The sequence below is a fragment of the Hippocampus zosterae genome, chromosome 2 (assembly GCF_025434085.1).
Source record: "Hippocampus zosterae strain Florida chromosome 2, ASM2543408v3, whole genome shotgun sequence".
In the NCBI taxonomy this organism is placed as follows: domain Eukaryota; kingdom Metazoa; phylum Chordata; class Actinopteri; order Syngnathiformes; family Syngnathidae; genus Hippocampus; species Hippocampus zosterae.
Window position 1 is genome coordinate 11,348,264 of NC_067452.1, and position 25,065 is coordinate 11,373,328.

At 46.0% G+C, this 25,065-nt stretch overlaps 1 protein-coding gene and 1 long non-coding RNA gene across 7 annotated transcripts in view; one reads left to right on the plus strand and one right to left on the minus strand.

Moving 5' to 3' along the window:
• The window catches only part of LOC127595403 (uncharacterized), a 69,400-nt gene extending 55,460 nt beyond the window's left edge, over window positions 1–13,940 (minus strand). Inside the window, exons 1-4 of one of the 3 annotated variants that reach the window (XR_007961258.1) lie at window positions 12,823–13,940; window positions 11,275–11,496; window positions 8,004–8,054; window positions 7,380–7,892 (exon numbers count right to left, since the gene is read on the minus strand). This is a non-coding gene — a long non-coding RNA (uncharacterized LOC127595403). Of the gene's footprint in view, window positions 1–7,379; window positions 7,893–8,003; window positions 8,055–11,274 lie in introns of those variants that run through there. The other 2 variants (XR_007961259.1, XR_007961257.1) reach the window with 2 other exon arrangements.
• Window positions 1–25,065, plus strand: part of znf512b (zinc finger protein 512B) — a 74,552-nt gene that overhangs the window by 1,262 nt on the left and 48,225 nt on the right. For all 4 annotated transcript variants that reach the window (XM_052056487.1, XM_052056490.1, XM_052056472.1 and 1 more), the window contains exon 2: window positions 3,152–3,286. In XM_052056487.1, the coding sequence (XP_051912447.1) occupies window positions 3,154–3,286 (133 nt within the window). In that variant the 5' untranslated portion in view covers window positions 3,152–3,153. The remainder of the gene's footprint in view (window positions 1–3,151; window positions 3,287–25,065) is intronic.

Genomic DNA, 25,065 nt, shown 5'->3' on the forward strand with positions numbered 1-25,065 from the left:
GCTCTCTTGAGTCACACTAACATGGCAGCATGCCATGTGCATGGATAAATTGCTTGTTTCCAGTTTGTCAGCAGATTGTGTGAGTGGATTTGAGTAGGAGTGTTGTGTCTAACCTATTTTAAACCTACTGCTGTCATTCACTCCCTTTAAGTATATACATATTTTTTTTCCTGAAAATATTCGATTATGCTAAATATGTACTTAACTCCAATCTGAATAAGCATCAGATTTATTGTCCAAGTATGTAAAATGCACGAAGAATTCACATGCAGCTCATGTCATCATTTTTGTATGTATTACTTCATCAGACAAAGGAAATGAATCCATAGTATGACATACAAGGGAAACATAGTTTGAGTATATCTAAATATTTTTTTATATTTAACTTGTACGGTAGTTTACTTCCCGTGACCCTTGTGTGGATAAACAAATCAGAAAATGGATGGATGATAGTTTACTGCCTTATAAGCTACTGTTGCATCAGTACAATACATGTGCCGCGTAGCCATCAGAAATAACACAAAACTGTACCATAAGTCAAATCAAGTACAACTTTATTGTCAAATGCGCTGTATGTGCAACATACAGCGCGATTTGGCAAGTTACAAACACTTCCCAAATCGGGCCATTACAAATGTATCCAATCGACCAAGCTATTTTACTGCATCACGCTTCGCGTGTCAGGTAAAATTATTCTTGTAAATTAACTCAATAAATATGTTTGATCTGAGTCTGAATGTGTCTTTTGCCACATTTACAGCCATCTCACTTCACTTGCGATTTGCATTTCATATTCTTGATCAACCCCATTCATTGACGCCTGGTGCGCGCTATCTATCGCTTAGTTTGGCAACTGAGTGAACGCTTTATCCATTCATTCAATTATAAAAACTGTTGCAGACTGCAGTAAAACTCAAAACGGCCAATTGGGCCTCCAACTATCAAGCGATCACTTGCGTATAATACGGAAGTTGATTTTATTGCGTGTACAAAAGCAAGGTTCAATGATTTTGTTGTTTACGATGATACTAGTGCAGCGTGTTATACCGTAGACAAATTCCTTGTGTGTTCTACATACTTGGCCAATAAAGATGAGTCTGATTCTGATACTGAAGTGGATCACTCTGAACAGTCCTGCCATATGACAGTTAGATCCTTGTACTTAAGTATTAGTCTTTTCAATAATGGATGGATATAGTCCAATGTTGTGGATCATCTATAAAATGGAAAGATTCATAACAGGAGTAAACGCTGGCTCTGTCCAAATTCACAACTACACTGTCTGTAGTTTTGGCCATGACATCACTTCCGGCACGAGCCGACCGCACGTAGTGTCCAAATTCAAATCAAGTACCTTCTCCAGCACTGACGATAAACAAGGGTGTAGATAAGCGGTCCACCAGTGCGCATGAGCACTGGAAATTGAATGTTGAGCTCTACTTCAAGTCTGTCGGCAAGCTTTTGCGCACTAAGAATATTTTAGGCTAGCCTCAATTTGATGTCAAGAGTAAGAGTGCTGATCACCGGGTCCCATACTGCGACTTAGAGGTGGGCAATTAATTTATTGAATGGGACATGCACTTCAATTGTTTTAAATATGAATTTAGTGTCTTTTTATAAAGTAGTCATTTGTATTGTTTTATTAAGCGACCACTGTATGGCCCATGTATCATGATGTTGTAATTGAGACTTGAAACTGAGACTGAAAAAAAGAAAACAAATGATTGAGTTAAATTAAAATGACACATCTATAGTACACATAGTAATTATAAAGTTTGCCCAGACTTGCTGTTTTATAGTTCATCCATGAGATTGGTGGATTGGGAAAAGAAAAAATATTACCAAACATTTTGAGAACCACGCCCAATTGTTTGTTTATGAATGATATTTGTTTGTTTAAATGATAAACAAACACATTGTTTTATTCTCATTCAGTTTTAAAATTCGGGTTACAGTTATGCCTTTTGCACTGCTGATAATGTACATACTCTGCATGACAAGGCATGAAACAATCACATTTTGGTGGCCTATAAAGATAAGATATCCTTTATTCGTCCCACAATGGGGAAATTTACAGCCTCCAGCAGCAAGAATGTATGTAGAAAGAAGAAAGGAGAAAGAGGAAAAAAAAAAGGATACATTTCATGAAAACTCTCACTGTCCACATACTGTACTTCCATACTAAGTGCATACTCTTATTCTGTCCAAGCCTCTACAATCAAAATGTATTAACAACAACCTGAGTGACAATAGGTTCAACTGCGGTTCTTTTCACACCGAATGGTATGGCACGTAAACAGACGCTGAGTGGCCTCACAGAGTGACCCTTGGTGTCCTGCTGTAAATCATTATGGGGCTGACAGGAATGTGTGCTTGGGGAAAGTAGGTGGGATCGCTGTCAGTCTCACTTTGCATAATTAGCGATTGTCGGCCTTCATCCATGAGACTGCTCCCACGCCCGTGGCAAACGAGGGTTCAGCACCCAGAGCTTGTTGCTGACAATATATCCTGTTATGGATGATGGCAATTCCCATTTAATTACACACAGGGGCCTTTTTAAGGCAAAAAAATGCTGTTTGCCTGCACTGGGACTTGACCAAGATGCGCAGCTGGCTGTCGTGAGGATCTTTGAACCCCTCACCTCCTTTCCTCTGTTTGACTTACCCTTTATCTAATGGGCAGAACAGAGAGTTAGTGGAGTCGTGAGAATATTGATTTTTAAATCAAACATGGAAGGTCATAGCCTTATTGCCATTACAGATTATGTGTGTGCCTCCAATCAGATAATGTTCACTCCAATTGCACTACTGGATATCTTGGATATACTGTACACGATTGTAGTCAAGTCAGTATAATTCAGATTCAGAAAACTTTATTTATCCCCGTGGGGCAATTAGTTGTGCGAGAGCGGCTTATTATAGAGACAGTCAGAGCAAAGGAAAAACATAGGATGAGAGTAGGGCTGTAGGCTTAGCACTTGAGGTCTTGAGGTAGTGGTTCCATCAACAAAACAGTATTGCACATCATTGCACAACACACATCAATACTATCACTGCTTTTTACATTGTTAACAGTATCAACCAGACTTCTGTTTTTGACACTTCCTGTGTCTGCCCCCCTCCCACCCCCGCACCCAAATATATCGATGTAGGGATGGAAAACCCCAGTAGTACTAGGCTTGGGAAGCTGTCAACGCCAGGGCTGCCAAGGGGCCGGAGCTCCAAGCATGGACATCCCCAGGAGCCTGTTAGAACTGTGCCATGCCCCGAAAACAACATCAAACACAGTAAGTGGCAAGCTGTTCCATTTCATTCAACCGAAACGATTGACAGTTTGTTTAAGAGGTGGGAACTGTGGGAGCTTTGTTTGCGTGGGTCAGTTCCTGGCAGAATTCCATTTAGGATCCATGGCGACAATACGGTGCAACTTGTTTGTATGCAGCATGCAACTTGTTTGTATGCAGCATGACATAGGCCCTGTTAGCCTTGACAAAAATGCTTCCGTGTGATTACACCGCAATTTACCATGACGACGCATTCAAATATCACCGGGCCGGCTTGTTGGCTCACAGCAAGAGACTTCTGAGTTCATATCACTTCACTTTTTGGTGATTCAAAACTGGCAGTTATTGTGAGGGGGTTATCAATCTGTATCTTGCCCCAAGTCTGCCAGGATAGGTTGTTTCTCTGTGACATTACACAAGTTAAAGATTCTTAATGATGGATGACTGTTTACAGGGTTTACACTAGCTGTGGATTCTTGATGATTGATTGGTAGCACCCTGTGCTCTATTTTAATCTTTTGATTCTGGAAAGCAATGCCAACAGTGTTTTAGACCTCCACTTTGTCTGTTAACACATGGGAAAAACACACACACACACACACACACACACACACACACATTCCTGTAAGACTATATTTGTGAGGTCCGGGTAACTCCAGATAGGGAGTGAGGACCACCCTTTCTGATAGGTTTAGAGAGGAACTAGTGTTAGATTTGTACACTAGATGTCACCCCAACTACTTTCCCCACTTCAACTTCTTTAAAAAACAGAGCAATAAAAAGTAGACTTGAAACTGAAATCATAGCAGGAGTGAGGACTCTGAATGGGCACATTCAAAGTCCTCACTCCTGTTGTGACTTTGGTTAAAATATCTTATCTTTTTTGGTTTTGTTGCAGTTAAGCATACAAATCAACTTTTGGTATGGCCTTCAGAGTTTTTCCTCTCTTATTAACCTGCAATTACACAGCAGACATTTTGTATTTTAATTTTAAAAAGTGTGAGTAGTCTGTTTTATGAATAATTTGATAGTTTCAACTTAAGATAAGCAGAGTTCCTCATTTATACATTATATATCAATCACAACTTGAACCGATTGATTGCTGTACAATTACTACTACAATAAAAGTGACCCATGCTTTGGCCAATTAATTTACGGAACTAAATCAAATATATTGTAAAACTTTATAAGTACATGTCAACATTAAATCTCACCTCAAGTAGAACATTTTTAACAACACTGCTCTGGAAGAGTAGAAAAGAATTGAAAAAAAATACTCCAGCAAGAAAATTTAAATTTAAAAATGAACTCGAGAAGCAGATCTTTTCTTGAAGTTCTTTACGTCTTTACAGGTTCTTTGAGCCAAGGCCTGCGGCTCTTTCATTTTGCAGTCAGTGCATTGTTCTTGCTTGACACCCTTTTATAAGTCTCCCCAGGTGTTTTTCCACAGCAGCCTTTTCTTCTTCATTCCATGGTCTCCTCAAATTTGCTCTGGGAGACCCTAAATATGATGACAATTGCAATTTAATGATACTCACAAAGACCACCTTGTGATAGCTTTACAATGTGGATTTTATACGTAAAAAAAATAAAAGTACTTGTCTTTTTCTCCAATTTAGATTTTGCCTGCTCTTTGGGTGTAAGGTTTTTTCCATCCATCCATCATCTACCGCTTATCCAGGGCCGGGTCGCGGGGGCAACAGCTTTAGCAGGGAAGCCCAGACTTCTCTCTCCCTAGCTACTTCTTCCAGCTCTCCCCGGGGGATCCCGAGTCGTTCCCAGGCAAGCTGGGTGACAGTCTCTCCAGCGTGTCCTGGGTCTCCTCCCGGTGGGACATGACCGGTACACCTCACCGGGGAGGCGCTCAGGAGGCATCCGAATCAGATGCCCAAGCCACCTCATCTGGCTCCTCTCGATGTGGAGGAGAAGCGGCTCGACTCTGAGCCCCTCCCGGATGACTGAGCTTCTCACCTTATCTCTAAGGGAGAGCCCGGACACCCTGCAAAGAAAACTCATTTCAGCCGCTTGTATCCGGGATCTCGTTCTTTCGGTCACGACCCATAGCTCGTGACCATAGGTGAGGGTTGGGACGTAGATCGACCGGTAAATTGAGAGCGTCGCCCTTTGGCTCAGCTCCTTCTTCACCACGACAGACCGATACAACGTCCGCATCACAGCAGACGCTGCACCGATCCGCCTGTCGATCTCCCGCTCCCTCCTACCCCCACTCGTGAACAAGACCCCAAGATACTTGAACTCCTCCACTTGGGGTAAGATCTCCTCCCCGACCCGGAGGGGGCACTCCACCCTTTTCCGACCGAGGACCATGGTTTCAGATTTGGAGGTGCTGATTTCCATCCCAACCGCTTCACACTCGGCTGCGAAACGCTCCAGTGAGAGTTGGAGAGCCCCGTTTGAAGGAGCCAACAGCACCACATCATCTGCAAAAAGCAGGGATGTAATACTGAGGCCCCCAAAACTGACCCCCTCAACGCTTCGGCTGCGCCTAGAAATTCTGTCCATAAAGGTTATGAACAGAATCTGCGACAAAGGGCAGCCTTGGCTGAGTCCTACCCCCACTGGAAACGATTCCGACTTACTGCTGGCAATGCGAACCAAACTCTGACATCGGTGGTATAGTGACCGAACAGCCCGTATCAGGGGGTTCGGTACCCCATACCCACGAAGCACCCCCCACAGAACTCCCCGAGGGACACGGTCAAACGCCTTCTCCAAGTCCACAAAACACATGTAGACTGGTTGGGCGAATTCCCACATACCCTCAAGGACCCTGCTTAGGGTGTAGAGCTGGTCCACTGTTCCACGGCCGGGACGAAAACCACACTGCTCCTCCTCAATTGGAGGCTCGACTTCCTGACGGACCCTCCTCTCCAGCACCCCTGAATAGACCTTACCAGGGAGGCTGAGGAGTGTGATCCCTCTGTAGTTGGAACACACCCTCCGGTCCCCCTTTTTAAAAAGAGGGACTACCACCCCGGTCTGCCAATCCAGAGGCACTCTCCCTGTTGACCACGCGATGTTGCAGAGGCGTGTCAACCAGGACAGCCCCACAACATCCAGAGCCTTGAGGAACTCCGGGCGGATCTCATCCACCCCTGGGACCTTGCCACCGAGGAGCTTTTTAACCACATCGGTGACTTCAACCACAGAGATAGGAGAGCCCACCTCAGAGTCCCCAGGCTCTGCTTCCTCCAAGGAAGGCGTGTTGGTGGAGTTGAGGAGGTCTTCGAAGTACTCTGCCCACCGGTTCACAACGTCCCGAGTCGAAGTCAGCACCGCCCCATCCCCACTGTACACAGTGTTAGTGGTGCACTGCTTCCCCCTCCTGAGACGTCGGATGGTGGACCAGAATTTCCTCGAAGCCGTCCGGAAGTCCGCTTCCATGGTCTCACCGAACTCATCCCACGCTCGGGTTTTTGCCTCGGCGAACACCGAAGCCGCGGTCCGCTTGGCCAGTCGATACCCGTCAGCTGCCTCTGGGGTCCCACAGGCCATAAAGGCTCGATAGGACTCCTTCTTCAGCTTGACGGCATCCCTTACTGCTGGTGTCCACCAGCGAGTACGGGGATTGCCGCCACGACAGGCACCAACCACCTTACGGCCACAACTCAGATTGGCCGCCTCAACAATAGAGGCACGGAACATGGTCCACTCGGACTCAATGTCCCCCGTCTCCCCCGGAACATGGGAAAAGCTCTGTCGGAGGTGGGAGTTGAAACTCCTTCTGACAGGGGATTCCGCCAGACGCTCCCAACAAACCCTCACTATACGTTTGGGTCTGCCAGGACGGACCGGCATCTTCCCCCACCATTGGAGCCTACTCACCACCAGGTGGTGATCAGTTGACAGCTCCGCCCCTCTCTTCACCTGAGTGTCCAGAACATGCGGCCGCAAATCCGATGATACAACTACAAAGTCGATCATCGAACTGCGGCCTAGGGTGTCCTGGTGCCAAGTGCACATATGGACACCCTTATGTTTGAACAAGGTGTTCGTTATGGACAATCCGTGACGAGCACAGAAGTCCAATAACAAAACACCACTCGGGTTTTGATCGGGGGGAGCGTTCCTCCCAATCACGCCCCTCCAGGTATCACTGTCATTGCCCACGTGAGCATTGAAGTCCCCCAGCAGAACAATGGAGTCCCCAGCAGGAGTACTCTCCAGCACACCCTCCAAGGACTCCAAAAAGGGTGGGTATGCTGAGCTGCTGTTTGGTGCATATGCACAAACAACAGTCAGGACCCGTCCACCCACCCGAAGGCGGAGGGAGGCAACCCTCTCGTCTACCGGTGTGAACCCCAATGTACAGGCACTGAGGCGGGGGGCAATGAGTATGCCCACACCTGCTCTGCGCCTCTCACCGTGAGCAACTCCAGAGTGGAAGAGAGTCCAACCCCTCTCGAGAGAACTGGTACCAGAACCCAGGCTGTGTGTGGAGGCAAGTCCGACTATATCCAGTCGGAAATTCTCTGCCTCACACACCAGCTCGGGCTCCTTCCCTGCCAGAGAGGTGACATTCCATGTCCCAAGAGCTAGCTTCTGCAGCCAAGGATCGGACCGCCAGGGTCCCCGCCTGGACTCGAATCTGCAATGAAATGGGACATCCCTGATTTGACACTCATTGTCAAATACGTTGCATGCATTTTAACTGGTTAAATTATGAAAAAAGAGATATAGTTCCTCATCCAAAGCTTACCATCCAATTCAGTCTTCCCTCTTTTGGAGAGATGCTTTTCCCTTTTTGGGGCTAAAGGTCGATACCACCACATGAAAAGGAGAACAAAGTGACACATTTTACTAAATCAGTGTTGAACAAAAATATGCTATCAAGGCATTCATTTAGTAACCCAATTCCAGTGAAATTGGGACATTATGCTCATCAATCAAAACAGAATACAATGATTTGCAAATCATGTCCAACCTATATTTAAGTGAAGCATTACAAAGACAAGACAACATTCAATGTTCAAATTGGTACATTTAATTTTTTCCAATAATATTTAACTTAGAATTTAATGGCTGTAATGCGTTCCATAAAAGATGGAACAGCTAGCAAAAAAAATAATGTTGAGAAATGCTCATCAAACCCCTGTTTGTCACATCCCACCGGTGAACAGGTTAACTGTGAATGGGTGGGTGCCATGATTGGGTCAAAAAGTAGCTATCCTGAATTCACAAGCAAAGATTGGGTGAGGGTCACCACAAGTTGAATCGTTGAAGGACAGAGTTTCACAACGTATAATTGCAAGGAATTGAGGGATTACGTCATCTTTGGTCCATAATATCAAAAGGTTCAGAGAATCTGGACCAATCAGTGCATGTAAGCGGCAAGGCCAAAAACAGATAACATTCAAAGGCCATGACCTTCGACCTATCAGAGAGCACTGCATCCAAAACAACCTTGTCCCAGCTTGTTTGGAACGTGTTGCAGCCATCAATTCCAACATAGTAGTGTAGCCAATTACCGTATTTTCATGACTATAAGGCGCCATTAAAAGTCTTAAATTTTCTCCAAAATGGACAGGACGCCTTATGGTGCGGAGCGTCCTTTATATGCGCTGAGTTCCAAAATCTGACTGACAGCCAACACGCTGTTTATATAGAGAAAAGGCGGAAGTGACTGTGAAAGAAGTCGGCCAATCAGAGAAGGGTGGGCGTGTATATATACATATATGGAGAGGGGGAGAGAGAGAGAGAGAGAGAGAGAGGGAGGACAGACAAGCAAGTCCGCCAATGGTGAAGGGTGGGCGTGTAAGTGGACGCCTCAAGCCAGTACCAACACTTGTATAGCGTGTGGCAATGTGCATTGTTGCAAAACAACTCCGGTTTTGGTTTCTAAGAACCCCTGAAAATAAATTCGACAAAGAGACATGCCTACGAAGCTCAGTTAAAACTTAAAGCCACCGGTTATGCTTTTGGCATGCGTGACCATCTCACAGCAGCGGTGAAAAATCAAGTCAAGCAAATGAACTCTGAGCTTGCCGTTATTCCCGGAGGCTTGACTAAAGAACTCCAACCGCTGGACATTGGCATCAACCGGGCGTTCAAAGTAAAGTTGCGAACAGCATGGGAACAATGATCGATGGCAAACACAACTTTACAAAGAGTGAGAGGCAGCGCTGGGCGAGTTACGCCACAATACGCAACAACGAGAGGGAACGCGGCGTTTTTGATGGATTACGGTACTTGCACAATTGTTCAATTCTTTCTACACACACACGCGCTGCCACCATGTTTCGCTCTGTTCTTTACTTTCAAATGTGGGAAAGCTTCACACGAGAGAAATGTTGACTTTGCTGTTGCTACTCCTTCTTTCCGCTCGGCAATGCGTAGCAACTCACACTAGCATGTGATGCATTCAATGACAACTGAGATGTGCAGTCCTCTGCTTCTGATACAGAGGATGAGGACTTTGATGGATTTCTGGGTGATGATTGATCGAAAACGTGAGAACATTGTACGATGGCTAAAATACACCCGAACTCAGTTCTGCTTTCGTTGCCTTTTTAAAAACTTGTTTTTATCTTATCTGTATGTCTTGGCATGCTACCGTATGCTTCAAGCTAACGTGTTAGAGTGCGCGCATGCATGCCGTATGTTTAAGCTGGCGTATGTTTTACCACTGTAAAACTGCGGCTATTCGTACGATGCGTCCTGTGTATGTGTAAAATACAGAAATGTCACGCATTAATGAGACTGCGGCCATTAGTACGATGCGTCGAATAGTCGTGAAAATACGGTAAATAGAGGTTGAACATGACATGCAAATCATTGTATTATGTATTAAATACAAGTTCGTGCTTCCATTAAGAATAGAGAAGATTTACTGGGCAACATATAACATTTGAAAGGTATGTTACAAGAACATGTTGTATGATTTCATGCTAGTCAGTGTGAACCAACCGACATAATTACATTTTGTTAGACCAATGCAAATATTTGGCAGAAATAAAATGCTGATTCCTGATTCAAAATAACTATCATCCATAAATTATCTTCCCCCTTCAAGTGCATTCCAGTGGCAGCCAGTGAACGAGCCTGGTCTCTATTGAACGCGAATAGCAGGGGTTTCGAAAAACATCTTTTATATTGATAGATTACATTGTCCAGTGTGGGCAATGCATTTGATAAATGAAATGGTAAGAACATGAATCTAAATACAAAAATACCCAAAACAATGCTGTAATCGATCATGTAATATTGTACAGTAGAAATTTTTGTTGTATGTCATTTCATAGTGCTTTAGGTGCTAGAGTGAATTTACGCCGCATTATTTCCCCCAAGAAACATTTGATTTATAACGGCTAAAAATACACAAGGATTAAATATAATTTATATATGTTCCTCATACTGCGTGACAACTGACCGGAACAAATTATGGAGAAATTAAAACTCTTGACATGTCCATTCATCCGTTCTGCCCCCCCCACCCCAAAAGCCGACTGCCCCCATGTCGAGCGTTGCCACGTACAAAGTTACACCAGTGTAGCCCCTGAAAACAGCTTAAAACGGAGCAAATGTAACCCTGCTCAGGAGGTGGTTTAAACATTTACTCTGGAGTAAATGCTAGTATGCGGGGCAGCACCGATATAAAATGGGACGTGTGAACGCTACAGGAGTAGACTTGCTACGCGTGAAAAGAGTTGATTACATACGGGTAGAATGTGTTGCTTTCGTGCTCGTTTGTACTTCTGTCATCTTTCCTTTTGTAGGAGACTGCACCGTCTCAGAGTTGATTGTGTAATTTGTTCCTTTATGTGTTCACAAACCCCCCCACAGAATTTATTTTGTGATGCCTTATGTTTCCTTTCCAATTGCCTTGCCATCTTTAAATTTGATTGGCCACAGTAGAAGCAATAATGACTTCTGTGCCAAACTCGTTTGCCTTCCCTTTTTGTAAATGCTTTTATGGTTAAAGAAGGATCTTCTTTGCTCATCTTTTGTTTTTACATAGGTTAATGGGTTACCTTCTTTACGAATTGCAGACATGACTGTGCTCCTCTGCTTCATATGTCTGATGACTTGTAGAGTCTTCACTGGATGTATCATAAGAACAATTTTTCTACCTTTGGATGGAATATCTCCTCGTCATCACTCGACTCAGAGGATGTCTTAGTTGGTTTGTATTCCTCATCTGATCCAAAAAGACTTGAGTCAGAATAATCACCATCTTCAGTGGGATTGTCCATCTGTTATTTAAAAAAAAAAAAGATCAGAAAATACCATTGCAATTAATGATGTTAGAGAATAGTACTGATAATTCAGGCTTACATGACAAGATAGTTCTGTGGGATAAAATATTAATCGAACACATTAACATGGCAAAACAGAAATACCTTATAGAAATAACTTATTTTGTTTAATATGGGCAAATACAGCATTTGAAACTGACCGGGTAATCAATTAAAAGTCGACTTATTATAATTTTTAAAAATGTCTATATCACTCATTTCCAGTGCTTGGCAAAGATAGGTAAGTGCCGAAACCAAATAATGGTATCAGGCTGATACTGGCATTATTTTAATGTTATCGTGGAGGCTGCCAATACCAGCAATCGATATTTCAGAAAATCAACATCAACATTCATCCACTAATTTGCCGATTAACGTCTAATCACTAAGTTGATATGAGTATGATAAGGTTAAGATTCATGCTGAGAATGCATCACTAGTGTGTTTTTATAAGCCAGGGCCAATAACTGGTTTGACGTTTGAAAAGTCAAAGTTTCAATCACCACTAATTCGGCTTTGCCAATAAGGATATTTGGGATCAATAAACGATGAGCGAGTGTGGTTACAAATCGCAAAGGTTGATGACAGTGACAATGTATGTTGCCACAAAAAAAATCATCAAAATGTCCCCATAAAATAGTAGAAAGCTTAACAAACAGAAAATATGCATCTCTCCTCATATAAGTGGGGGGGTTTTCAGCCCAAAATGCATAGGTTTTGGTGATCCACACATTTAACCTTTATTATTGTTTTTTATTCATTTATTATTTAATTTTAACTTTTGTGTTGATAATGGTTCACAGTATAATATTTCGTTCAACCCACTTTATCTGTAAATTGCTTGGTATTTTACATCGTCTTTTTGCAGTTACTTTCTGTATATGGAAAGACACTGGTTCCATTTGCAACTAATTCTCTGCTCAACTAAGATGGCGGCGGCGGCGAAAGACGCTGGGTCATTTGCAACTAATTTTCTGCTCAACTAAAATGGCGACGACGACGACGGCGAGACGACGGCGGCGGGGGGGGGGGGTGTTAAAACTTCATTTTACCACACCAACGGCCTATTCTGTGGCGCTGTATTGTGTGTCTGACGGCCTATTGAAAGTTTATTGTTTGAGAGGAAACTTTCTATCTTGGTGACAACTCCTTAGGTACAGCATAGTAGAGTTATTCATATAGTTGGTTTCACTCTAATGCTGATATAACACGAACCTTTGAGCCTGCCCGAATTACTTAGAATAACTAACTTGTAAGAAAATATTCAAAACTTGAGTGTCTTACCTGCTTTAATTCTGAAGTATTTGTCACTTTCTGGGGTTTTCTCGATGATGCTGACTAGTACGCTCACTCTTCTCAACGCCTTCCTTTTGTGCAGGTAGCAAAGCGCGCGTTTCCTAATTGATGGTCAGCGAGTGTGATGTGGGGGAGGGTAGCTGTAGAAACTCGTTTCCTGCAACGTAACTGTGACGTTTTGGGGTGTGAAAACAGCCCCGCCCCTTCATAACCAAAACTCCTTCACTTTTCCTCTGAGGTCCGTTTTGAAGTGGGGCATAGTAAATGTCAAGCAATATCAACATATTTTATGAACTCTTGTTTACACCAATGTCATGTACTCCTAAAATGAGCACAGCATATATACATGTGTGTGTATATACATACTGTATATATATACAGTATATACACACACACACATATTTTAAAAACGACTTAAAATATTGTAATTGTTCTGAAAGCAACATTATTCCCAAATGCTAATATGGAATTGTGATGAAACATCATTATTATTTACTTATTGGATGCAATTCGTATTATACAGTTTCGATGTCCAAAGCAGAAAAAAACGAATTAGATTTTCTGGGGACACGACTGCAACACTCAACTCTTCTTGCAAAGCTTTGTTGCTGCTGTATGAACCGCGCTCCTAGTTGATCACGTGCTCAAACTAGTGTGGGGGAGGGGAGCTGAATAAACTAGGTTCAAACAGTGCAACTGCGAGGGTTTGGAGCTGGGAACAGCCCCTCCCCCCTTCATGGCCAACGATAAACTAAAATTGCTCAGCCTTTAACTTTTATTTTACTCTGCGGTCTGTTTTGAGGGGAGCATGATAAATTTCAAGCAACATCTATATGTTTCAGCAACTGTAATAACACAAATGTATATACCTGTTCATATTTTTTAAACCAGACTTAAATATTATAATTGTTCAATGAAACATAATTACAGTAAGTATTGCCATCTATTGACTTCTGTCAAACGAAAATTCCCTCACCCAGAATAAAAATCTATGCATTACACATTTGAGTACGATATTACATTATATGATTGCTTCAGGAGTATGAGGTACCGAGTCCCCTGATGCGGGCACTTTGGTCCCTCCACCACAGATGTCAGAATTTGGTTCACATTACCAGCAGTAAGTCAGAATCGTTTCCAGTGAGGGTTGGACTCCGCCAAGGCTGCCCTTTGTCATCGATTCTGTTCATAAACATTACGGACATTGGCAATTTCTAGGCGCAGTGTAAGTGTTGATGGGGGTCCATTTTGGTGGCCTCAGTATTACATCTCTGCTTATTGCAGATGATGTGGGACTGTTGGCTCTTTCAAGCAGGGCCCTTCAACTCTCACTTGAGCGTTTCGCAGCTGAGTATGAAGTGGTTGGGATGAAAATCAGTCGGAAAAGGGTGGAGTTCTCTCTCCGGGTTGGGGAGGAGATCTTGTCCCAAGTGGAGGAGTTTAAGTATTTTGGGGTCTTGTTTGCAAGTGAGGGCAGGAGGGAATGAGAGATCGACAGGTGCAGCGGTGAAGCGGCTGCTGCTTGCTCTGCGCGCTTTGTATCGGTCAGTCGTGGTGAAGAAGGAGCTGAGCCAAAGGGCGAAGCTCTCAATTTACCGGTTGATCTACGTTCCAACCCTCATCTACTGTCATGAGCAATGAGTCGTGACCGAAAGAATGAGATCCCAGATACAAGCGGCCGAAATGAGTTTTAAAGGTGTTCCGGGCATGTCCCACCGGCAGGAGGCCCCGGGGACAACCCAAGACACGCTGGAGAGACTGTGTCACTCAGCTGGCCTGGGAACGTTTCAGAATCCCCGGGAAGAGCTAGGAGAAGTGGCTGGGGAGAGGGAAGTCTGGGCTTCCCTGCTAAAGCTGCTGCCCCTGTTACCCGACCTTGGATAAGCGGTGGAATATGGATGGATGGATATTACATTAGTGATCGATTCATAACAACGGACGAACGTTCCGATACCTGGAACCTGGAAGCCATACCGAAGCTCGAATTAGAGCAAACTCAAGCAAGTCCCGTTCGATACCGCGGAATAACTGTCTGCACCACTTTTTACTCTCTTTGGCACAAAAACAGCAGAATCTCTCTATTAGCATGAGTTTACTGGAATCGTGAACGACTTTCTATTCCATTCATTTACATTTACGTCCTGTCGATCGTTGCATCCAAACAAAGGAATGGTAATGACTGTGGAAGGGAACATGGAATGCATCCGATTAGATGCTCAAAGCAAGTTGCTTGTGGCTCGACGGACTGTAGAGTAAATGAACGTTTCCTGGAATGCTTGACCTGCTATCATGCTAACTCAACTCAACATTATTTATAGAGCACTTTCAAACAGCCATCGCTGCATACAAAGTGCTTTACATGGAACAATTTAACATATACAACAAACAGTAACGCAGTCTGTAATAAATACGGTAGAAAGCACCGAACAGCAAAACCAAGAACAAATCTAAGTCATGGTGAGTCAAATGCCAAAGAATACAAGTGAGTTTTGAGGCGCGTTTTGAAGATGGGCAGTGAGGAGGCTTGCCGAATGTTCAGTGGGAGGTCATTCCAGAGAGAGGGACCAGCAACAGAAAAGGCTCCATCCCCTCTGAGCCTCAGTTTAGTTCTTGGTCCTTCTAATAATGTCTGGTCCGCAGACCAGATGAGGTCAGCGAGGTAAGGTGGCACGAGGTAATTTAGAGATTTGAAAAGGTCATTTAGAGATTTGAAAACAATTTGCGCTAACTGGAGCGCTAATCAGAGAGAAGGCGAGTTCCATCGCGCTATGGGCATGGAGGACTTTGAAGGGTCCCGTGGATGCCTTCAGACATTTGTTGCACAACATCAGCTGAGCAACGCTGTCTTGGGTGGTGATCGAGGGGAGGTCAAGTTCGAGATAGTGAGTGATTGGAAAGAAAAGCCACCAGCTGTTATAGGTCTCATTTTGGAGCAAAGAGCCCTCATTTTGTGACTACTCTTGTTATAATGTATTTTGTTCATATACCTGTACTGTATACTGCCGTTTTTGTGTTATTTGTGTTGTTGGAGCATATATTTTTGCATTTTACTGCTTGTGTTCTTACACATGTATTTTGTTAACACACTTGCATGTTCATAAAGGACGTGTACCGTAGTCATGTCCCACATAAGGAAATTCTGTTATCAAGACTGATTGAGCAACGCAAACATGATTTCTTACTAAAGAATACTTACTGTTGTTACTTATTGGATGCAAATCATAATGATCCAGTTGAAATGTCCAAAGCAGAATGAAACAAATTGGATATGCTGGGGACACTTCTGCAATACAGTACCTAATTCATTTTTTCTTGCAAAGCGTTGTGGCTGGCTTCTGCGCAGCTCTGCTAATTGAAATGTAAACAAACTCATGTCTGGGGGGAGGGGTGCAGCAAAAACTTCGTTTTGGAGCAGGTAACAGCCGCTCCTCTTCATGGCCAATGACTAAGTCAATTATCAAAATTGCCATAGCCTTTTTGAACTTTGAGGTCTGCTGTGAAGGCGAGCATGATAAATTTTGAGCAACATCTACATACAGTATTTGAGTAACTAGGCTCACCAATGTCACATACTCCGCGCACACACAGTATATTTAAACTGACTTACAATTTTACAATTGTTTTTAAAGCAACATAATTCCAAACTCTAATATGGAATTTAGATGAAACAATTATTTACTTATTGAATGCAAGTCATATTTTCCAGTTTCAATGTCCAAAGCTGAATGAAATAAATTGGATATGCTGGGGACACTTCTGCAATACAGTACCTAACTCATTTTTTTCTTGCAAAGCGTTGTGGCTGGCTTCTGCGCAGCTCTGCTAAATGAAATGTAAACAAACTCATGTCTGGGGGGAGGGGTGCTGCAAAAACTTCGTTTTGGAGCAGGTAACAGCCGCTCCTCTTCTTGGCCAATGATTAAGTCAATTATCAAAGTTCCCACAGCCTTTGTGAACTTTGAGGTCTGATGTGAAGGAGAGCATGATAAATTTTGAGCAACATCTACATACAGTATTTGAGTAACGAGGATCACCAATGTCACATACTCCTAAAATAATTACAGCAAATAAAATTATATATATGTTCACAAACACAACCGCACACACAGTATATTTAAACTGACTTAAAAATTTACAATTGTTTTTAAAGCAACATAATTCCAAACTGTAATATGGAATTTAATCGTTTCTTGGTTTCTTGGAATTGGAATTCTTTACTTATTGAATGCAAGTCATATTTTCCAGTTTCAATGTCCAAAGCAGAATAAAATGAATTGGATTTTCTGGGGCCCTCCGTGAGTCGTCACCTTACCGTGGTGGAGGGGTTTGTGTGTCCCAATGATCCTAGAAGCTAAGTTGTCTGGGGCTTTATGCCCCTGGCAGGGTCACCCATGGCAAACAGGTTCGAGGTGAGGGGCCAGACAAAGCACGGCTCAAAGACCCCAATGATGAATACAATAAATGGATCTAGGTTTCCCTTGCCCGGACGCGGGTCACCTGGGCCCCCTTCTGGAGCCAGGCCTGGAGGTGGGGCTCGTTGGCAGGCGCCTGGTGGCCGGGCCTACACCCATGGGGCCCGGCCGGGCACAGCCCGAAGAGGCAACGTGGGTCCCCCTTCCCATGGGCTCACCGCCAATGAGAGGGGCCAAATGGGTCGGGTGCAATGTGAGCTGGGCGGCAGCCAAAGGCGGGGACCCTGGCGGTCCGATCCTCGGCTGCAGAAGCTAGCTCTTGGGACATGGAATGTCACCTCTCTGGCAGGGAAGGAGCCCGAGCTGGTGTGTGAGGCAGAGAATTTCCGACTGGATATAGTCGGACTTGCCTCCACACACAGCCTGGGTTCTGGTGCCAGTTCTCTCGAGAGGGGTTGGACTCTCTTCCACTCTGGAGTTGCTCACGGTGAGAGGCGCAGAGCAGGTGTGGGCATACTCATTGCCCCCCGGCTCAGTGCCTGTACATTGGGGTTCACACCGGTAGACGAGAGGGTCGCCTCCCTCTGCCTTCGGGTGGCTGGACGGGTCCTGACTGTTGTTTGTGCATATGCACCAAACAGCAGCTCAGCATACCCACCCTATTTGGAGTCCTTGGAGGGTGTGCTGGAGAGTACTCCTGCTGGGGACTCCCTTGTTCTGCTGGGGGACTTCAATGCTCACGTGGGGAATGACAGTGATACCTGGAGGGGCGTGATTGGGAGGAACGGCCCCCCCGATCAGAACCCGAGTGGTGTTTTGTTATTGGACTTCTGTGCTCGTCACGGATTGTCCATAACGAACACCTTGTTAAAGCATAAGGGTGTCCATATGTGCACTTGGCACCAGGACACCCTAGGCCGCAGTTCGATGATCGACTTTGTAGTTGTATCATCGGATTTGCGGCCCCATGTTCTGGACACTCGGGTGAAGAGAGGAGCGGAGCTGTCAACTGATCACCACCTGGTGGTGAGTAGGCTCCGATGGTGGGGGAAGATGCCGGTCCGTCCTGGCAGACCCAAGCGTATAGTGAGGGTTTGTTGGGAGCGTCTGGCGGGATCCCCTGTCAGGAGTTTCAACTCCCACCTCCGACAGAGCTTTTCCCATGTTCCGGGGGAGACGGGGGACATTGAGTCAGAGTCCCATGTTCCGTGCCTCTATTGTTGAGGCGGCCAATCTGAGTTGTGGCCGTAAGGTGGTTGGTGCCTGTCGTGGCGGCAACCCCCGTACTCGCTGGTGGACACCAGCAGTAAGGGATGCCGTCAAGCTGAAGAAGGAGTCCTATCGATACTTGATGGCCTGTGGGACCCCAGAGGCAGCTGACGGGTATCGACTGGCCAAGCGGACCGCGGCTTCGGTGGTCGCCGAGGCAAAAACCCGAGCGTGGGAAGAGTTCGGCGAGGCCATGGAAGCCGACTTCCGGACGGCTTCGAGGAAATTCTGGTCAACCATCCGACGTCTCAGGAGGGGGAAGCAGTGCACCACTAACACTGTGTACAGCGGGGATGGGGCGCTACTGACTTCGACTCGGGACGTTGTGAACCGGTGGGCAGAGTACTTCGAAGACCTCCTCAACTCCACCAACACGCCTTCCTTGGAGGAAGCAGAGCCTGGGGACTCTGAGGTGGGCTCTCCTATCTCTGTGGTTGAAGTCACCGATGTGGTTAAAAAGCTCCTCGGTGGTAGGGCCCCAGGGGTGGATGAGATCCGCCCGCAGTTCCTCAAGGCTCTGGATGTTGTTGGGCTGTCCTGGTTGACACGCCTCTGCAACATCGCGTGGTCAACAGGGAGAGTGCCTCTGGATTGGCAGACCGGGGTGGTAGTCCCTCTTTTTAAAAAGGGGGACCGGAGGGTGTGTTCCAACTATAGAGGGATCACACTCCTCAGTCTCCCTGGTAAGGTCTATTCAGGGGTGCTGGAGAGGAGGGTCCGTCAGGAAGTCGAGCCGCCAATTGAGGAGGAGCAGTGTGGTTTTCGTCCCGGCCGTGGAACAGTGGACCAGCTCTACACCCTTAGCAGGGTCCTTGAGGGTATGTGGGAATTCGCCCAACCAGTCTACATGTGTTTTGTGGACTTGGAGAAGGCGTTTGACCGTGTCCCTCGGGGAGTTCTGTTGGGGGTGCTTCGTGGGTATGGGGTACCGAACCCCCTGATACGGGCTGTTCGGTCACTATACCACCGATGTCAGAGTTTGGTTCGTATTGCCAGCAGTAAGTCGGAATCGTTTCCAGTGGGGGTAGGACTCCGCCAAGGCTGCCGTTTGTCGCTGATTCTGTTCATAACGTTTATGGACAGAATTTCTAGGCGCAGCCGAAGCGTTGAGGGGGTCCGTTTTGGGGGCCTCAGTATTGCATCCCTGCTTTTTGCAGATGATGTGGTGCTGTTGGCTCCTTCAAACGGGGCTCTCCAACTCTCACTGGAGCGTTTCGCAGCCGAGTGTGAAGCGGTTGGGATGAGAATCAGCACCTCCAAATCTGAAACCATGGTCCTCAGTCGGAAAAGGGTGGAGTGCCCCCTCCGGGTCGGGGAAGAGATCTTACCCCAAGTGGAGGAGTTCAAGTATCTTGGGGTCTTGTTCACGAGTGGGGGTAGGAGGGAGCGGGAGATCGACAGGCGGATCGGTGCAGCGTCTGCTGTGATGCGGACGTTGTATCGGTCTGTCGTGGTGAAGAAGGAGCTGAGCCAAAGGGCGAAGTTCTCAATTTACCGGTCGATCTACGTCCCAACCCTCACCTATGGTCACGAGCTATGGGTCGTGACCGAAAGAACGAGATCCCGGATACAAGCGGCCGAAATGAGTTTTCTCCGGAGGGTGTCCGGGCTCTCCCTTAGAGATAAGGTGAGAAGCTCAGTCATCCGGGAGGGGTTCAGAGTCGAGCCGCTTCTCCTCCACATCGAGAGGAGCCAGATGAGGTGGCTTGGGCATCTGATTCGGATGCCTCTTGAGCGCCTCACCGGTGAGGTGTTCCGGTCATGTCCCACCGGGAGGAGACCCAGAGGAAGACCCAGGACACGCTGGAGAGACTATGTCACCCAGCTTGCCTGGGAACGGCTCGGGATCCCCCGGAGAGAGCTGGAAGAAGTAGCTAGGGAGAGAGAAGTCTGGGCTTCCCTGCTAAAGCTGTTGCCCCCGCGACCCGGCCCCGGATAAGCGGTAGATGATGGATGGATGGATGGATTTTCTGGGGAGCGGCCTGGTGAACTAGTGGTCCGCGTGTTGACCTCACAGCGCAGAGGTACCAGGTTCAATTTCAGCTCCGGCCACCCTGTGTGAAGTTTGCATGTTCTCCCCAGGTCTGTGTGGGTTCTCTCCAGATCCCACATTCCAAAAAAATGCATGGCAGGCTAATTTAACAATCCAAATTGTCCCTCTGTGGTGAGTGTGAGCGCGGATGGTTGTTTGTCTGTGTGTGCCCTGCGATTGGCTGGCAACCGGTTCAGGGTGTCCCCTGCCTACTGACCGAAGACGGCTGGGATAGGCTCCAGCACCCCCCGTGACCCTTGTGAGGATAAAACGGATCGGAAAATGACTGAATGTATGTTACAATGAGAACTCCGACATGCCTGAGGGCGTAAATATGCTTACAGCTTTAACTTTTTTAATTTAATTGCACTTTCCTATTTCTATTTAATGTGGTAGTTTGAAAATATAAATAAGAAGTTCCTCACCAATTACTCAGTACTTGTGATTCTTTCACTACGTACATTCATTCATCTTTCGAGCCGCTTGATCCTTACTAGGGTCGCGGGGGTGCTGGAGCCTATCCCAGCTGTCTTCGGGCAGTAGGCGGGGGACACCCTGAATCCGTTGCCAGCCAATCGCAGGGCACACAGAAACGTTCAACCATTCGCACACACACTCACACCTAGGGACAATTTAGAGTGTTCAATCAGCCTGCTACGCATGTTTTTGGAATGTGGGAGGGAACCGGAGCACCCGGAGAAAACCCACGCCCGGGAGAACATGCAAACTCCACACAGGGAGGCTGGAGCTGGAATCGAACCCGGTACCTCTGCACTGTGAAGCCGACGTGGTAACCACTGGACTACCGGGCTGCCCCACTACGTACATATTTACTCTTATTCAAGGACTCTTTTTTTTTATGTCATATTTTTCAAAAGTAACACTAATACAATTGAGTGCACATTTATTCTGCCACCTCTGTCCTTGTGTCCTTATGGAAAAGATGAGACTGATGCCCTAAATATAATAGTAAATAATAGTTCCATCAGTAGTATACAATAGAATATAAAACATTACTCAGTAAAAATACTCAGAGAGCTTTGCTTAATGTTAGAAATGTGCACTTCAAATTACAAATGTGGAGCTATGAAATGACAACTAAAACCTCAATATGTCACAAATGGAATAAGTGTGTACTTCACTAAATTATTTTAGGTTTTTTATTTAGTGGTTTGATTTAAGGTGTAATTTCGTGTGGGTCTGAGGCCATATTCCAGATTTGGGTTTGCATAACAAGTTCTATTTCATAACAAGATGTTTGTTAAAAAAGTTAAACTTAGACAAATATTAGATATAATAAAAAATACATCATTGTTTTACTTTCTAATAAGCCCATGAGACTGTTTTCTATAGTTTCAGTTTTGTTGGAACAAAAATATTTCAGAAATCAATAGGTGGCGGTAGTGAGTAAAAAGTGTGTGTATTGAATTTAAATGAAAATACACACAAAAAATCATTTTTGGTATATTTGTGAGGACCTCTCTGAAACTTTGAGAGATGCCTATATAAACCCTCTAGAGGCCTTTAGAATGAAAAACTTGTGAGGACTGGCCTAAATGTCCTCACTTGTCAAAAATGTCCTCACTACGTTGGTCTTATAATCACAGTGGTCCTCACAAGTACAGTATAGCCGTACAAACACACACACACACACACACACACACACACACACACACACACATCAAACAAAATTATATATGTAAAACTGGGAATGAAACCACAAAGTCTCTAATGTGAAACAGTATTATGTCTGTGATGTCTTTGCAGTTCTGCTGAATGTATGCACGAAAAAAATAATAACAATAATAATAATAATAATAATTAATTGTGACTGACTGACTGGTGACCAGTTCAGGTGGTAATGCGCCTTTCGTCCAAGGTCAGGCTCCAGCAACTCCCGCGATCTTCTTTAGGTTGAAAATGGATAGAATTCATTGTGCTTGGTCATTCGACACTTGGTTTTTTTAACCTGCGCCAAATGACCAAATAATACAAAGTGACATACGATAAAAATCATATTCATTTACAGTTACGATGTGTTCACATGTTAAAATGTTTATATTATCCTGTACTGCCAAGTGTGGAAATATGTTGTTTTTAATATGTCTAACTTCAACTGGCTGCCACTCTCAGATTACTGGCCACATTGTCCCCATTAGCTATATTTTGAGGGTCAAAACACAGACACAGGCCTGGTAAATAGATTTCAGACTGCCCTGCAAATGAGTTTTGCTCCAAGCCATCTGGATGGAGATCGAGGAATATAAATATAAATTCGCCAGTACTACAGAATTGAGTATTAGTCCAATACTTTCTACATACATTCTTGCTGCTGGAGGCTGTAAATCGACGAATAAAGGATATCTTATCTTATCTTATCTTATCTTATCTTATAACCAGCATTACTTTTTTTTTAATGGGGTGATGTCGACTTGGAAAACTGGGGCTGTTCTAATGACCCAGTTGTTTTGGCTGCTACAATACAGTCTTTTACCCCCCCCCCCCCCCCCCCCCACACACACACACACTCCATACATGTGCAGCACTAATACCACTGCACAGGAGGACGGTGCTTCAATTATTTTAGGTTAATGGGCTGCCCTCAAGGATGGATTGGGATGCATGTGAGGCAGTGTGTTCGTGTATTTGGTTGTGCATGTTTGTGTTTGGGCTGACTTGTCATTTACGGGCAGTTGACAGATTTGCAAATCTTCCTTTGCGAAACAACTAAAACACCAGGAACACATCGTGCTGAATCAATTTCTCAGACTACTTTTATTTTATGTTAAAAAAACCAACCAAACACTGATTCACACATTCAATATAGGTTCTCTAAGAATATTGTCCCCTACCCTCAAAAAATACAATTGTAAAAGAAGAACCCCTCCGTGAGCCGTCACCTTACCGTGGTGGAGGGGTTTGCGTGTCCCAATGATCCTAGGAGCTAAGTTGTCTGGGGCTTTATGCCCCTGGCAGGGTCACCCATGGGAAACAGGTTCTAGGTGAGGGGCCAGACAAAGCACGGCTCATAGACCCTTATGATGACTTCAATATATGGACCAATGTTTCCCTTGCCCGGACGCGGGTCACCGGGGCCCCACTCTGGAGCCAGGCCTGGAGGTGGGGCTCGTTGGCAAGCGCCTGGTGGCCGGGCCTACACCCATGGGGCCCGGCCGGGCACAGCCCGAAGAGGCAATGTGGGTCCCCCTTCCCATGGGCTCACCACCCATGAGAGGGGCCAAAGGGGTCGGGTGCAATGTGAGCTGGGCGGCAGCCAAAGGCGGGGACCCTGGCGGTCCAATCCTCGGCTGCAGAAGCTAGCTCTTGGGACATGGAATGTCACCTCTCTGGCAGGGAAGGAGCCCGAGCTGGTGTGTGAGGCAGAGAATTTCCGACTGGATATAGTCGGACTTGCCTCCACACACAGCTTGGGTTCTGGTACCAGTTCTCTCGAGAGGGGTTGGACTCTCTTCCACTCTGGAGTTGCTCACGGTGAGAGGCGCAGAGCAGGTGTGGGCATACTCATTGCCCCCCGGCTCAGTGCCTGTACATTGGGGTTCACACCGGTAGACGAGAGGGTTGCCTCCCTCCGCCTTCGGGTGGGTGGACGTGTCCTGACTGTTGTTTGTGCATATGCACCAAACAGCAGCTCAGCATACCCACCCTTTTTGGAGTCCTTGGAGGGTGTGCTGGAGAGTACTCCTGCTGGGGACTCCCTTGTTCTGATGGGGGACTTCAATGCTCACGTGGGCAATGACCGTGAGACCTGGAGGGGCGTGATTAGGAGAAACGGCCCCCCCGATCAGAACTCGAGTGGTGTTTTGTTATTGGACTTCTGTGCTCGCCACGGATTGTCCATAACGAACACCTTGTTCAAACATAAGGGTGTCCATATGTGCACTTGGCACCAGGACACCCTAGGCCGCAGTTTGATGATCGACTTTGTAGTTGTATCATCGGATTTGCGGCCGCATGTTCTGGACACTCGGGTGAAGAGGGGGGCGGAGCTGTCAACTGATCACCACCTGGTGGTGAGTAGGCTCCGATGGTGGGGGAAGATGCCGGTCCGTCCTGGCAGACCCAAACGTATGGTGAGGGTTTGTTGGGAGCGTCTGGCGGAATCCCCTGTCAGAAGGAGTTTCAACTCCTACCTCCGACAGAGCTTTTCCCATGTTCCGGGGGAGGCGGGGGACATTGAGCCCGAGTGGACCATGTTCCGTGCCTCTATTGTTGAGGCGGCCAATCTGAGTTGTGGCCGTAAGGTGGTTGGTGCCTGTCGTGCACCAACCACCTTACGGCAACCCCCGTACTCGCTGGTGGACACCAGCAGTAAGGGATGCCGTCAAGCTGAAGAAGGAGTCCTATCGAGCCTTTATGGCCTGTGGGACCCCAGAGGCAGCTGACGGGTATCGACTGGCCAAGCGGAACGCAGCTTCGGTGGTCGCCGAGGCAAAAACCCGAGCGTGGGAAGAGTTTGGTGAGGCCATGGAAGCCGACTTCCGGACGGCTTCGAGGAAA